The 15,614-nt window shown below is 36.3% G+C and overlaps 1 protein-coding gene across 1 annotated transcript in view; it reads right to left on the bottom strand.

Annotated features, from left to right (window-relative positions):
* The window catches only part of SLC36A4 (solute carrier family 36 member 4), a 190,529-nt gene that overhangs the window by 132,208 nt on the left and 42,707 nt on the right, over positions 1-15,614 (bottom strand). Inside the window, exons 6-8 of the mRNA XM_063444950.1 lie at positions 12,986-13,070; positions 9,096-9,305; positions 6,019-6,117 (exon numbers count right to left, since the gene is read on the bottom strand). Of these exons, the coding sequence (XP_063301020.1) occupies positions 6,019-6,117; positions 9,096-9,305; positions 12,986-13,070 (394 nt within the window). The remainder of the gene's footprint in view (positions 1-6,018; positions 6,118-9,095; positions 9,306-12,985; positions 13,071-15,614) is intronic.

The following is a 15,614-nucleotide window of genomic DNA, read 5'->3' as shown; positions in this document are numbered from 1 at the left end:
TATTTACTTGATAAACGAAAGAGCAGAGGTTTCTCCCCAAGGATTTGATTCTGAGTTGGGTTGTTGATTCTTTCAGTCAGCTTCAGTAGTGATGTTATACTTTAGGGACAGCAGCAAAGTCATCTTTTCCTACATCACTTCTGATTTAACACATAAGAAAATCTATTGAGAAGCTATTGCATCTATTCAAAATGTCATTACTACCATTTCGCAGTACTTCTAGTTCAGTATGGGTCCGAGGGACCTCGCAGTGGGTAAATGGATGAAGTATTTATGGTATAAAAAATGAGTTGGTTCCATTTGAACTCACTATGTATCCATTTCTCAGAAAATTATTCATATACTAAAATGAACTGGATCACAAATCTGCAACCAAAGACCCAACACTATAGACCTGTGAGCATCACAAAAGTTGTTTAAATTTAACAGGCATTTTCCCTGTAATCTAATAATAAAATGTATTATAATATAACCATATAATAACCAAATAAAAACGTGTTTAAAATGACAGTCTTCTTTTTATTCTAAGCACCAATCTGACATTTTAGGGTTGAAATCGCTTGAACAAAGACAAAAATGGACTTTCTATAAAAGTTTAACTTTAGTTTAGAAAGCTATGTTTTTATTATAATGTGAACTAGAAGCAGCATTCTGAGAAAGCCCTGTCAAACTGTACATCCTAGCGATCCTCTCCTGGCAGCAGTTAAAATAGACTTAAAATTATACCTCTTATATTGGAAATAAAATGTCAACTGTATGTCAGAGTACAAGAATAATAGACGTCTCAATGCCATTGTTTAATATATTATATAGACTGAGTGCTTTTCTCATCCATGCAAAGGCATTCTAAAATGAAATTATGTATTAAAATTGTATAAAGGACAATGCAATGAAATATAAGCAACACTGAGAGAAGTACATGTTACACAAGTTAAGGATTTAACTTTAGTCTCTAATTTGAGTTTAGCCTAGATAATTAATTTATTGATGTTGTACTGATCCTTGTGTTTGTATGATTATAGAGACCATACTGGAGTATTTGTGCCGCCTGATATTTGGGACTACACACCAATCTCTCTGGCTGACCGACCTGCCTACCTACCTTTTTTGCAATTAAATCTGTTTGGTCAAAATCCATGATGGCCGAAGAAACTGAGATGCTTACTTAATGAGGACATAAACTAACTTGGAAAGTCCTGAAGGTGCAGCGATGTCTAATGCCGCTATTTCTGTATTAACCCTTTCAACAATTGGGGTGTTGCACAGAGCATTGTGGTGAACATCCAGCAAACAGAAGAATGAAGAACTATGTGGAAGCTGACATTGTCTTGTTGTCAGCCATATTGCTACCCTTAGCTATGTTATGGTGTCTAAGATTATGGAACAAAGTTTATGGTGTCTAACATTCTTTATTCTCCTTGAAAGACTTATTCTATTTTTCTGGACTATGCTGGACTATTGAACTATTTTGTTATTTTTATTTTTGTAGAGTTAGCCGGAGAGAGAGGAAGTGTTAGCTTACTCAGGCATGGATGTACTATGTGTGTCATTGAAGTATGTTGAGTGTACCAAGGATGGATTCCCATTTATTAAGTATGGATATGACTGGACCGTCGAAATAAGGATGTGATTAGGAGGCATAGGACGCAAGGTCATGATTGGGATTATTGTTAGAATTACGAACTGATTATAAGTTATCTCATGATTTAATATGTAAATGGGCCTTTTGAAACTAATCAGGAAGTGTTTCCCAATCCTGATACCCGAGCTATTTACTTACAAGTGCGGGTTTTATAAGTCACTAATGCTGTCAACGTGAGGGGACAGATTCTTTTCCATGCAGAATCCAGTACCCACAATGGTCTGCTACGGTGCAAATTGATATGTGGGTAGTAATTTCAGGAAGCCAAACTCACCACTATTTAAGACCCTCACTCAGGGTTTTCCAGATGTGCTTTTTTCCTCAAATATGAGTTGTCACTGGGTTTTTTGATCTGGACTGAGTTCACTGGGTGGACTGGTAATCCAAGACCCTGGTCCAAAGAGGGGGATAGATATTATTCCCGTTTTGACTATATGAGCTTACATTATGAATTATAATACTAATAATATTCCCGTTGTTGGGAATAATACACTTTGCCTATATTGACCCAAGGCTCAAGATACAGATAACATGATGTTCAGTCTGTTTAAAAATGGTTAACATGTCAGCTGTTTGAAATATTTAACTTGTACACTTAAAAGATGTATTCAACAGATAATTGAAAAAGCTGAAATCAACAGCTCGAACTCCTCTTAAAGGGAAAACCTACGGCACAGAGCAAATGGGGGAAATCGAGGTGAAGAAATAATGAAAGTCCCGCAGACGTGATTAGCACGTCTGAATATACCTCCTTTTGTTTCTCTGCCGCAGGCCTCCCATAGATATTTACCGTAAGATAGATCATGATATGATCTAAGAGGGGAATTGTAGATACAAATATCCATTTTGCTATCTATCCTAGCTGTTCATATAAGGGTTAATTTGAACCAAGAATGAATTTGGCATTTTATCTCCTATTCTTGGAAATAGGATTTATATAAAATCCTAGTTACGGGAAAAGTACTGATTTCGAAATAACTTGTTAATTGTCCAAGATATCGGTATTTGTAAATATCTGGTTTTAATCAAATGTGTAATGCGTTATAGAACGAAAGATTATAACTAGAAACAGCTGTTTATAACTTGTGAAAAACAAATTACGTAATTAATGCTCATGACCCCCACCGACATGAAAATGGGGTATAAATGCTACTGACGTATAATTAAAATTTGAATTGGTTATTGAACAAGTCTCTGCTATTCATTTCCAATTTCCAGAGCTCTGAATGAGTTGGCAAATATCCATCATCCACAAAGGGTCCGGGCTGATTTAATCCCTAACAGTTGCAATACTCAGGTCGTGTTCAGAACTCAAAATTCCTTTTTCATCAAAATATCAGTAATATAAAACGTTCAGTACACCCACTGGTAAAGTAGGATTCTTCAATTTTAGAGGGAAGGTTGAACAAAAAGAAAGCAGAACTATGAAGCACTTACAGTAACACTTCATGAAACCATAACAACTTCATCTCAAAGAAGTTGTTATGGTATTTGGAGGTCCTAAGCGTCATCTTGCCTTATGCGGTTAAACCTGTTACGATCAGTTTGATCCCAAAGTTGTCAAGATAAGCCTCAGAAGCCTCGGACTGAGCACCTCAGAAGCCTCGGACTGAGCACCAGCAATAGCTTGAGTGCACCAGTTGATGGTCTCTGTCTATCACAGGCTTCCCACTGAGTAAAAATGCATGAGAAAGATGCATTAATGGTTTAACTGCTTAAGGTAAGATGACACCCAGGATCTCTAGGCACCATAACAACAACAGATAATATCAGTTGAAATTATTCAAACAAAAAGAGGTCAAACACCAACCCAAATGTGCTGGCTACACTACTCTGCAACACCCTACTGTTAGACATACGAATTGAGGATATCCCACATTCACTACTTTTTTTTTTTTCTTCTTCAATTTACCAATCTCCTTGTTGGATTGTAACACTCACTCACAAAAATAAAACTTTGTATGAGGGTGCTGCCTGGAAATATAATATACATCATAAAATAAACACTTCACCAAAATAAAGGTCAGATTTAAAATCAAATGCCTATTAGGCTAAGCATGTAAGAATCCATATTCCCCTAACTTTCCAGGTTTATTAGTGATTGCCTATGTAGGGGGATGGGTAGAAATAGAGATAACTAAATATATATATAGTTCAAAGTTATATTACAAACGAAGTTAGGGAGGAGGTATGATATCTACTTTAAACTAATCTGATGTAAGTATCTCCTTTGCATGAAAACTGATATAAAGGTTAGTAATACATCGTTAATAGAACTAATGTAAATAGAAATATACAACCTTATAGTATAACAGCGTGGTGGGCAATATCTACAAAGAAATATACAAATCGCACATAGTGTGACAAGAGTATGTATATATAGACACGCAGGATTTATATGCTGAACTCACAAAATATGTGAATATCAGGCCCACCATACTTAATCAGAAGTGGTCTTCAAAGTAATATGGAAAAAAATCTTCTTTAGCACTTGTAAAATAAAAAGAAACCAAATAGCGCAGATGAGATTAAAACTTCAAACATTTCTTACAAACTGCACTCACAAAAGGTCCAGGTAAAAACAGCATATAATCCACTACAAGGTGGAGATGGGAATACAGCACTGCAAATCCCCAACGTTAGAATCCAACGCGTTTCGTCCACTGGACTTCCTCAGGGATTGCGATCATTCTATCTCCACCTTGTAGTGGATTGTATGCTGTTTAGGCACTATATAAATAAATTAATAATAATAATGTCATAAACACAAATATTTGGGGGTAATATTTATTTAAAGTGTTTTAGGTGTTGAATATTTGATGGCCTCAAAGCTCCAGTGATTAATTCTCAGCAGTACTGTTATCGCTGAAACAAGAGATCTTGACCAAACGGTGAAGGGTCCTTTCACTGACCCAAAGAAAGTAAAAGTGTGTTGAGAAATAACGGAATAGTGTGATTGTGATTACATCAAACTTGTTAATGGCTCATCTGCCCCAGCATTTATTATTATGAATAAATATAAGAAAATAGACTGTAACTGCACATAAAGTATGAAGAGACCTAGATTGAACATACTGCATTGCTGATCCATAAATGGAAAATTCCATAGGAATGGCTGTCACAAAGGATTCCTAACACGATGAGCATGCACATTTCACAATATATTGCATTGCATTGGGTCATGTAACTCTGACTGCACCATTCCTTTAACCCCATCATTGCAGAGGTGACATGCTGTAAGTCATGATAATCACGGTATTTCCCTAACTTCTTGTCCCGAAGAGGTTAAAAATGCTCTCATAATCATGAAGGAAAAGATGCTGGCACTGTGCTATTTATCATCTGAAATGCAATTTATCAGAGCAGTTTAATGACGTGATTGATAAGGCCTCTGGCTGTTGCTGACAAACGCAAAGCCATGTTAGACAACAAGATGTCTTAATATATATATTTTTTTGAGTGAGGAGCAAGAAAACATATAGAAGAAGTCACGTACCTCACAAGGAACCTGCTACATTTGGAGTATTTATTTATTTCAGATATTTTGTTTCCTGTCAATGCCTAGATTAAAGATACAAGTAGCTTACCTGTTCACACGTTATCTAAACACCAGCCATAGAAGCATCCACAGCCAACAGCTCTGCTTATCAACGCGGTAAAAAAAAAAAAGAATGGGCTGTTCACTTCTTCTTTAGGCAAAATATGATTTTTATTTATTTGTGGTTATTCACCGTTTGTTTACAGCTATGGGTGTACAGAGAAATGAGATCCTCCGGCCTATTTATTATGTGGGAAAGAGTATGTTTTATATAGAGACAGAGTAGATTCCGCTTGGTCATGTGTTAATATTTCCAAGCTTGCTAGTATATTTTTCCAGAGATCCCATATTTTCTCACAATGCCACCAATGGTTCTCATTTAATTAGTGCGATAATGCAGCTCTTGATAATTGTTAAATTAAAAAAAAATGTACGAAACAATTCCTGTTTCTTTTTGCATCTTTTGATCTTTGCAGATAGAATGTGGGACTGTCCCGGCAAATTCATGCAAATTCATGCTTTGAAGTTCATTATAGTGTTGGCAACTAATGTTTTAAGGCAACTATATATTATATATATGTTGAAGAATTTAGCATGTGTTAGATATGGGTGTACTGTTTTGTGATGTTTTATTTGTGTATACATCGATTGTGCGTGGTGTTGTGTACGTAGTCTTGTGTGACGAGTCAAGGTCCATGAATCATTGTTTAAAATGTAGATATGTCGCTGTTACATGCAATCAAATTATATATATATATTAATTAACAATGTACGGTTGGGAATATTGATCATGACAAATAATAGGGATGATAAAAAAAAAACAATTCTCAAGACTTACCACTCCAATTCCTTCAAAAGCAAATATAGCTGTCCCAAAAAAAAGGGGATATTTTTTCCAACTGGCTGCAAGAGGTAGCGTGCGAGGGTCAGAAAGGTTCTGTGGGATAATTAATCAATTTTAATAAAAGCTTAATGATGTATTCTGAACAGTTATCATCCACACAGGCATGTGCATAATAAGATTGTCTTAGCATTCCCATGCTTTTATACATTTTTCATAATAAATGAATTTTAATAAAGGCAGCCTTTGTTCCATATGAGAAACGTTGTTTCATAATGTATGCTTTGAATAATAGGCAAATACCAGTAGATCCAATACAACTTTTAGAAGCAATGGAGCATCATATTCAAAGTACACCTTAAGGTAGATAAAATTTAGAAGAAATAGTCACGTATAAATAAAAAGAACTTTAAATTGAAATGACCATAATAAAGCCTTTTAAACGCTGCAAATACAGTTTAACCCCTCTGCTCATGTAGGTGTAACCCCACCTTGGCCAGTGTCCCCAGCCAGCCTGAATATTTCTATGCACCAAACTGCTCTCAGAGAATGAACAGAGATGGCCACAGTAAATGGCTTCAGCAGCAACCAGATGCTCATCATCAGAGGTAGGCCGAACGGTGCCGGCGGAGACCCAGGTAAGATGACAAACCGTTGCAAAATGGTTTGCCCCACTACCAGGAAACTGGACCAGGGTACTCCTCACATCATAAGCACTACAGAGGGATGCAGATTTTATGATCCTTTACCGGGTTGCCCCAATCTAGTACCCTTTGGGGGTACTGGATTCTTTTCCATGCAGAATCCAGTACCCACAATGGTCTGCTACGGTGCAAATTGATATGTGGGTAGTAATTTCAGGAAGCCAAACTCACCACTATTTAAGCCATTTACGTATTTAGGTTACTTGTCCTTCTGTGGGGTACAGTACCTACCATTACAACCTGAGGCAATTGGCTGGATCTGATCAGATACTTTGTTTCACTGTTACTGCAGTTAGTCCTTCATCATGAGCTATTGATTTTATGGAAATCTTTGACACTTCTTTGCCAACATCCTACACATTTTTATAACGAGCTCAGCTCACACAGAATTCTCACACATTAATGTATCACAACATTGACTGCTGTGACACACAATGTTTTTTATATATTTCCGATCACTGTCTTTTCAAGGCCTTTGTTGACAATTATGTGTTTTGTGTCTTTGTTGACAATTATGTGTTCCTCGCAAAAAAAGGAAAAAGCAACAGACAGCAAATGAAATTATACCACCTAGAATATCCTCTATACCTTTCATCTGTTTTTGTGAGACATTGACACACAAACAGCCAAGATGCAATTGTACAAATTGGATAGCTTTCCAAATACTTTTGGATCCTTAAAATTGAATGCAAAAACCGGGCTGTGAGTTCTACATGGTTCACTGTGTATGCATGTACATAGCATCAGACTTTATCCTCTTAGTCATTGTTTCATTTCATATACAATGTACTGGAGGACAGAGATAAAAAAATATGAATCATGTCACTGCCCAAATACCTATGGATTGTGCTGTAAGCCAAGAGCATTATTTGCTAAAGCAACTGTGGATTTAATGCGTCAAGAAAAGGTATAATCAAACTGCCTTCTTTCAGCAGTGATCCTTGCAAAACTATGTAATGAATAATTTGCAGTATGCCTTTCAGTCCTATGATCAAACGCGGATAGTGAAGCACAAGCAGTTGCCACAAGTATAGGGCAGAGTAAGTGGGAAGGAAAGCATTTATGAATATATCTTTAACTGGCTATTCTGTGTTTATTAAGTAATCTTCAAAAACAAATAAATGCCCCAGCATCTACATAAAATTGGCAAATCAGTACACACCTGGTACAATGTGTAGGTTAGGCTACATTAACGTAAGGAAGGTGTGGGATAGTCATTTTTTTTCTTAGTTACACTCATTAAACCTTGCCTTTCTGCCCCTCCTACTGACGTACAGTGTTTCCCTTGTTCTAAAAAAAAGTTTATGAAGCTTCTAATAAGAGAATTCCAAGGCTTTATTTCTAGAAGGCCTTGCACTGCCTATACATAACTGTTGTGGGATAAGCTCAGCGGTGACGTAGAAAGTTAAGAAAGCATCATGGTTTAGATGGAGGGTTTACTATTAACCTCTTAACACCATTATGGCATTCTATGCCGTCCTACACATAGTGGGCCTAATGGCTAATTATGGGTTAAAGAGGATTTAGGGTTAAAGATAGTGTAGGGTTTAGGTTACTGGTAAGATTAGGGTAGGCATACGGTCAGAGTTAGTGCGCATTGGCTAAGGGGTATAATTGGTATAGCGTTAGTGTGGGAATTGGTATTGGGTTAACTATGAATAACATTTAGATCCTAAACATATTAGAGATTTAACAATCACTTTGAATATATGAATTTATTTTGATTTATCTTTAATTAGTTACACTGGATGTGTAACAAATTATTATGTGTTGTATTTATCCAGTTGTTCCCATATTTAACATTTAATGCACATGCAATGTTGTGTTGGGTATACATGTAGGATGTTAATTTAAAGCCCTTTCTGTTCTTTTAGAAAAATGATATCTAATATATATGGGGGCACTTGAGGAGAAACCCGTAAATTACAGTGGAACAAACCTACAGCTCAAATTTCAGGTTTGGTTTTGGTCTGGAACATAAACAATTCCCTTCATCCTTAAGGGGTTATGATCATGTGGGTCGAAGGAAATTAATTTATTAATTATGATTTTTTTCTCAGGCAGGAGGAATGAGTTAGGACACCGATAGATTAGTTTTCTAATCTTTGACAAATAACAAAATAATACCAGAGTAGAAAACCAACTATAACATGGATGTAAGAAGCATGTTGTGTTTTTGCATTCTCCTTTGATCCATCACTCTCATTCTATAGTTTTACGTTTAAGTTTAGTTTAAGTACTGCTGCACATGATATGACTTGGAAAATATTAATTCTTTAACAGCTATTTCCCAAAAACATTTTCTATGGTATCATGTCAAAAAGGTGTTCCATACAATGTACATTGAAAGAAAATCCAAAGTTAACTTACTCTGATTGTGTACTGATAAATAATGACCAGACTGACAGCCATAGAAATATTGGCAAGAAATGAACATACAGATAGATTCTTCAGATCTCGAATAAAGACTAATGGAATTAAGAATGGAAGGAAACTGATCATATAAAGTCGCAAGTCAAAATTCCATTTCCCATCCAGATCTGTAGACCGTGAATGGCTCTCGAATAATGCTATACATACCTGTAGGGAGATAAAATGAAAGCATTATTACTGAAAACGAAGAATAGTTATTCTGTCAAATACATTGCTTGAGGCACACTACATTTTTCAGCTACTAGATTTATAATAGACTGTGGGTCATATAAACGTCACAAGGATTAACACAAAAAGTGTTCAATTTCTTTCCATACTTTAACCCTTCATGACAGGTAATGATGTGCTATACCTGTCAAATATATCATTGTATTTGCCTAACCCCTTGCGCTCAAGTATTACCTACTTAGATGCTGCTTTCTAATGCACAACAATGGCAGGACTCCCAACCGTCTCAATTTTAACGGTACAGTCCCTATTTTAGGGTACTGTCCCGCTGGCACAACTTTGTCCCCATGAAGCCTAGTGTGCTTAGGTAATCTGACACTTTGGTGCTATGTTCAGGGCACTAGGATTCTGCAGTGAACACTGAAGCAGTGCTTCTTTGAGTGTTACGCACTTTGTGGGCCAGTCTGTTGGTCGGCAGAGCTGCTAGTTCTTTGGACAGACACTCCACCTTTCAGGCCAGGTCCGCGCCCCCCTTTAGCAGCGTCGGTGAAATGTTTTGCATTACTGGCCGGCCACCATCCATGTTCCGCTTTACAGGATGCTAATGTTTAGGGGTATGCAACAGCTTCTATTTACAACATAGTTTGACCGTATTCCTGAAGCACTAAGAATCATTTTATGGTGTCTCCAATTTCTGCCTGTAAGCCGAGAAAGGGGTTAATCTCTTTATTAATGAACAACTAATGTTCTTAAATATGGAGTACTCACATGTTTTCATTTATAGATCATATACATTTCCTGTGCGCCTCCTGCAATTCACTTTAATTATCTAGAAATCTACACTAATAGAACATGTTACACTTTCTTGGGGCAATCTATGTATCACGTTATTTTGGCATCTTTCCTCAATTTCTATCCCAGCACACTTTAAGCAATCAGTATGATTGATTCTATGATGTCCTACCTGTGGTTAAATGGGTCATGACCATAAAGAAATCAAATTGTATTTATTAAAAATATATATACACACATCTATTAGTATAGTTAATACATACCGGTAATCATTAATATAAGGCAGAAAACACATCTTTAGCAGCTTAAATACACTTTTGGATTTGCCATAGATTTATTAAACTGACATATAGAATTATGTAAATATAGCAGGAAATTATGAAGCAGATTTTCCACTGCCAATTTCTAAATGTTTACTTGGTGGCCTGCCAAGTGGTGCTGTATCGTTAAACTGCATACTGCTTTATCAGTGCAAATGTGTGTCACTAGCTGAATAAGGTATGTTGCACTGGAGATGTACTGCAAATCAATCCTTATTATTAACATGAGGTTCTAAAACCGTGATCTATACTGCAGTGTGCCGAGTATGAATATAGATAAGGCCATGATGGGCGCCCTTTTAATGCCAAACTGAGGAATACCATAATTTGAAGAGTCGGTTTATGCTTTTAAATCACTACAGCTTAATGATGTGGTTTTGGTGCACAGATAATGCAGTTACAGTCCCACTGCTCTATTTTGAGTAGGTTAAAGGATCACTAAAGTCACCCTCGCCACTTTATCTTAATGAAGTGGTCTGGGTGCAGTGGTCCTGCAGTTGTAGCCCTTTGAGGTAAAACATTGCCTTTTTTACAGAAAGGGCAATGTTTACCTTAAAGGATTAAACACACCTCGGGACCCTACATTTCACGTGACATTGCTGGATTCAACGTTTTCCTATTGGAAGCATTGGATGCACACTGCGCATGGATATCAGGTCTGTAAAAAGGTGAGTACATTTTTTAATATATATTTTTAGTGCAAACAGGGTGTGAGACCCAACTAACCAAACTATGGTCTAGGGCAGTGGTGGACTACATCTCCCTGTATACTCTTACAGCCATAATGCAGGTTTGTTTTCCTAACGTTATAATAGAAACATAGAAACATAGAATGTGACGGCAGATAAGAACCATTCGGCCCATCTAGTCTGCCCAGTTTTCTAAATACTTTCATTAGTCCCTGGCATTATCTTATAGTTAGGATAGCCTTATGCCTATCCCACGCATGCTTAAACTCCTTTACTGTGTTAACCTCTACCACTTCAGCTGGAAGGCTATTCCATGCATCCACTACCCTCTCAGTAAAGTAATACTTCCTGATATTATTTTTAAACCTTTGTCCTTCTAATTTTAGACTATGTCCTCTGGTTGTGGTAGTTTTTCTTCTTTTAAATATAGTCCCTTTAAGGGTTTAAATAACGTTATCTATGCAACCCTGACCACACCTGCTCTAGCTGTGTCTCACACAGCCTCCCTTTACACTTCCTGAAAAGCAAGATCCATTTAGACCATCAGCTTAGAAGAGTGTTTACTTACGTGGGTGGGGGGCAGTTCTTATATGTTGTCTCAGAACTGTGAAGCAGCTAATGCTGTTCAGGTCAGCAAAGTGATTAAAGGAACAATAGAGTTAGAAATACAAACATGTGTTCCGAACACTAAAGTGCTCCACTCCCTATTTAGATTCAAGGTCCCCTAAATGAAATTAAAAGGAATTCAGTCCTTCCTTATCCTATAATCAGCGTTAGAGGGTGTCCAACATCGTTATACAATGTGTGAGGATACTGAATGGCGTATAACGGAGTCTGAAGTGGTTATTGCAGGGGAAGCACACTCTAGTGGCTATCAGAAAGAGAACTACTAGAGTCGTGTTTAGCCCTGCAATGAAACAATGTTGTATCTACAAAATATCAATGTTTGAGATTGCAGGACTAAAACTACACAGCTACTGCACCTAGACCACTTCATTGAGATGAAGTAGAATTGTTGCCTGTAGTGGTCCTTCAAGGACCTCTATGGGGTTTGGGTGACCTTTTTAGCTGCCTCCTCACACTAAAGAATCAGCTAATGCCAACATAAAGCACTGACCCTGCCAGCAGCCTCCTGTGTGAGATAAGATTGAAGAAGAGCATGCAGACTTTGAACATATTTGCAAGTATATTTTTATGTAATTTGTAAGAGTGCCATTATGTAGTTGCTCAATAGTGTTATTAGTCAATAAACACTCTCTTATTAATCATTTAAACCTCAATAACGTCTCAATATATATATACACATATAGAGTGACTAATATTTATTTTCAAATTTTGTTATTTGGGTAAATGTTCATAAGATACACCATGTAAATGATAACTCACTACCAACACTAACAAGGAGGAGCAATATCAGAAAGTTCTGCAGCTAAAAAGTTAGACAACTAAAGTGGGAATTTGGAAAAATATAAATGTATATATTTTTAAACTGCATAGTTCAAATGTAAACAAAAAAAATATGTATTTTTTTTAACCTTGACATTCCCAGTAATCTTAGTGGTTGCTCATAGCAACATTTGACCAAGTGGTTAAAAAACAGTTTAACACTGAGCAGTGGGTCAGAGCCACGGAAATCCAGGCACTATACCCACTTCAATGAGATTAAGTGGTTATGGTCTGTAGCTTGTCTCTTTAAATCTGAACTGTAAAACTTGGTAGTCAAGTAGTAACCAGAGCCAAATCGGAGAATTTTTCCAGTGCAGCTACTTTTGTACTAATTGTACAATTCAGTTTTAATTTGCTAAAATCTGGAGTTTAGTAAAAAAAAATATGTAAACGGTCGCTCGTTAGTACTCACTTGTTTCATGTTTTCTGCTAAAAAGACAACGTAAACACTGCAAAATCCCAGCTGGGTAGCCACCAAAAGAAAGTCAACAATGTTCCTGTAGGAGATGAAATAATATATTATTACATTAAAAATATATATATATATATATATATTTTTTTTTTTTTAAACATATCACATCAAATTCATGCAGATTTGATTATTTAATTTACTGTTAGGCTATTTATCTACATACTTATACAGTACAGAAAAGAAGCATGGGCTACCCAAGGGGAAACCATTAGTACACGGTGAGTCGGTCTTGACTGCAGTATATGACGCTTGTTGTAGTACAATTCATCATTTTATCCTATTCAACATTTGTTAACCTGTTTCCGCATCCCAGTTCTTAAAGGGCCAATGTATTTATCACTACTTGAACTTTTTAAATGTTAGGGTAAAACTTCAGACAGGAGTGTTTTTGATTCAGAATTTCATTCTATACTTAATTAAATACCTGTAGGTCATTGTAATTTTTACCAGAACTGAAAACTAGCAGATTGTGAGAATATGGTTCATGAGATTTAGCGGCTATATTTGTGTCTTTGCAACCTCCCATATTGCATGGACCTCCTCATCTGTAACGCATAATTCAATAACATGCATAAACGCACAACTGGCACTGCTCCTATCTAGGTGAACAGAAATGGTTTTCACATTTTTTTTTTCTTTTGTGTTTTGAGAGAAGGAAATTTTACATATTTTTAATTTAGAATAAGTGCTGTAAGGAAAACCATGACTTCAAAAGATAAAGGGTGGTTTCCAGAATCTTCAGAGCATTGCGTATTTGCGAGATCCTATATTAAAGTGATAGCACATTTAAAAGAAAAAAAAAAATATGCAAGGCCAGCTATAATGACTTTGTGCACTGTCAAAAATAGATTCTCTTCCCATTGCCCTAATAGGGAACTTCTGCCAGTTCAGATAATTTGAGGCCACAACAGACAAACGCTGTGCAAGGAGTCGAATTCTGCAGGTAGCTTCAAACAATGAGAAGAATTCATCTAGCATTTGCCCGGGGGGAATTAGACACTGCAAATGAAATCTAATGTCAGTTGCTCTTTATTGTTGCTGAAAATAAAAGAACAAGGGCATTGTTGCTTCTTCCTCTGTTGGACTATTGGCGGTTTGCTGCACCAGCAATCTTTGTGTTCCTAGGGAAGTTATGATGTATGGCTATAGTGGGGGAAAAAAGAACATGAGAATAGATGTCCTCCAGAAAAAAAACATTTTAATAAAATAGTTTGTTTGAAAATTGAAACAGTAGCAAAGCCTCGAGAAACATTCTGAATAGTGAAATGGAAATGTAAGAGGTTGTACGTATTTAAAACATGAAATTATATGGTATTCGATGCAGGACCATGACAAGTCTGGGAATAAGACAATTTTATGGTATTTTATATTCAGAAGCAAGTTAGAGAACAGTTTTCCATGAAAGAACATACAAAAGTAGAAAAAATAACCAAATCAGTAACTCTGTTAATTAATATCTATGGATTGCTTCCACATTTAGTTTGTGAATTCCGTTATGGTTTTGGTTTGGTGTGCACATTTGATTTGTGTTTTTCTTTCTCAAGGAATCCGGTATTTGTGTGTTTTGTAGCATCCACATAATTATTTTAAACAATTTCAGCTACATATTTTCAAAATTTGTCTTAAAGGAACACTACAGGCACCCAGACCAGAGTTTAATCTCAGTGAAGTGGCCTGAAAGTGACCTCTTTGTCTTAGGATCTTTCCTATGACTGACACATCTGGAGGTGGCTTCCATCTATGGAAGATCTCGCGGTCTTGGGATGTCACCATTGGGGGGTCTCTGAAAACTATGCAAATCCCCCAGATGGTGACAATGTCTCTTTAAGGCAAATAATGAAACTACAGAAAACACAATGCATTTTTACAAAAAAATCTATTCCAGCCACAAACTAATGATAACTATCTGAGAATAATTAAAAATAGCAGTACCTATTCAGATTTAGAAAATCCCTCCTGTGCCAATAATGATGTGGTAAGTTTTCATTTACAAAGCAATTAAAATTCCAGGAGATAAAAGATCATCCTGATGAACATGAAATAATGTAAATGTAATTTTGTTTTCATACAAGCGGACAATGCTGAGAATGGATGCCTCTGATAAGGTTCATATTAAACGAAACATGAAAGGCTATGGAATACATTAACGTGGATATTGTTCTTTAGCTTTCTGCATTATATAAGGAGTCACAGAATAAAGACACATTATCTATATCTTTGGGAATGTCAAAGAGCATGTGATTTGTTTTGTTGGTTTTTGTCATTCTTTACTTTTTTGCAATGCATAGTTAACAAATTTGTCAGAAATGACACATCAACATAGTTAAATACATAACAGTAAAAGGAAGAGACAGGATATGTCCAGTATACTGAACTTTTTAAAATAATTCTCAAGATCAACACCCTAGATCAGTGCTCCTCAACTCTCTCCTCAAGGCACACCCAACAGTCCAGGATTTAGGGATTTCCTTGGTGTGTCAAGGAGTTTAAAAAAAACTCTAAGCAGTTTTTTTTTCTTTTTCTAAACACCTTAGACATACCTGGGTAATCCCTAAATCCTGGACTGTTA

This window comes from Pelobates fuscus, chromosome 1 (genome assembly GCF_036172605.1).
Source record: "Pelobates fuscus isolate aPelFus1 chromosome 1, aPelFus1.pri, whole genome shotgun sequence".
Classification (NCBI taxonomy): domain Eukaryota; kingdom Metazoa; phylum Chordata; class Amphibia; order Anura; family Pelobatidae; genus Pelobates; species Pelobates fuscus.
This window is presented reverse-complemented; position numbering and strand designations above follow the sequence as displayed.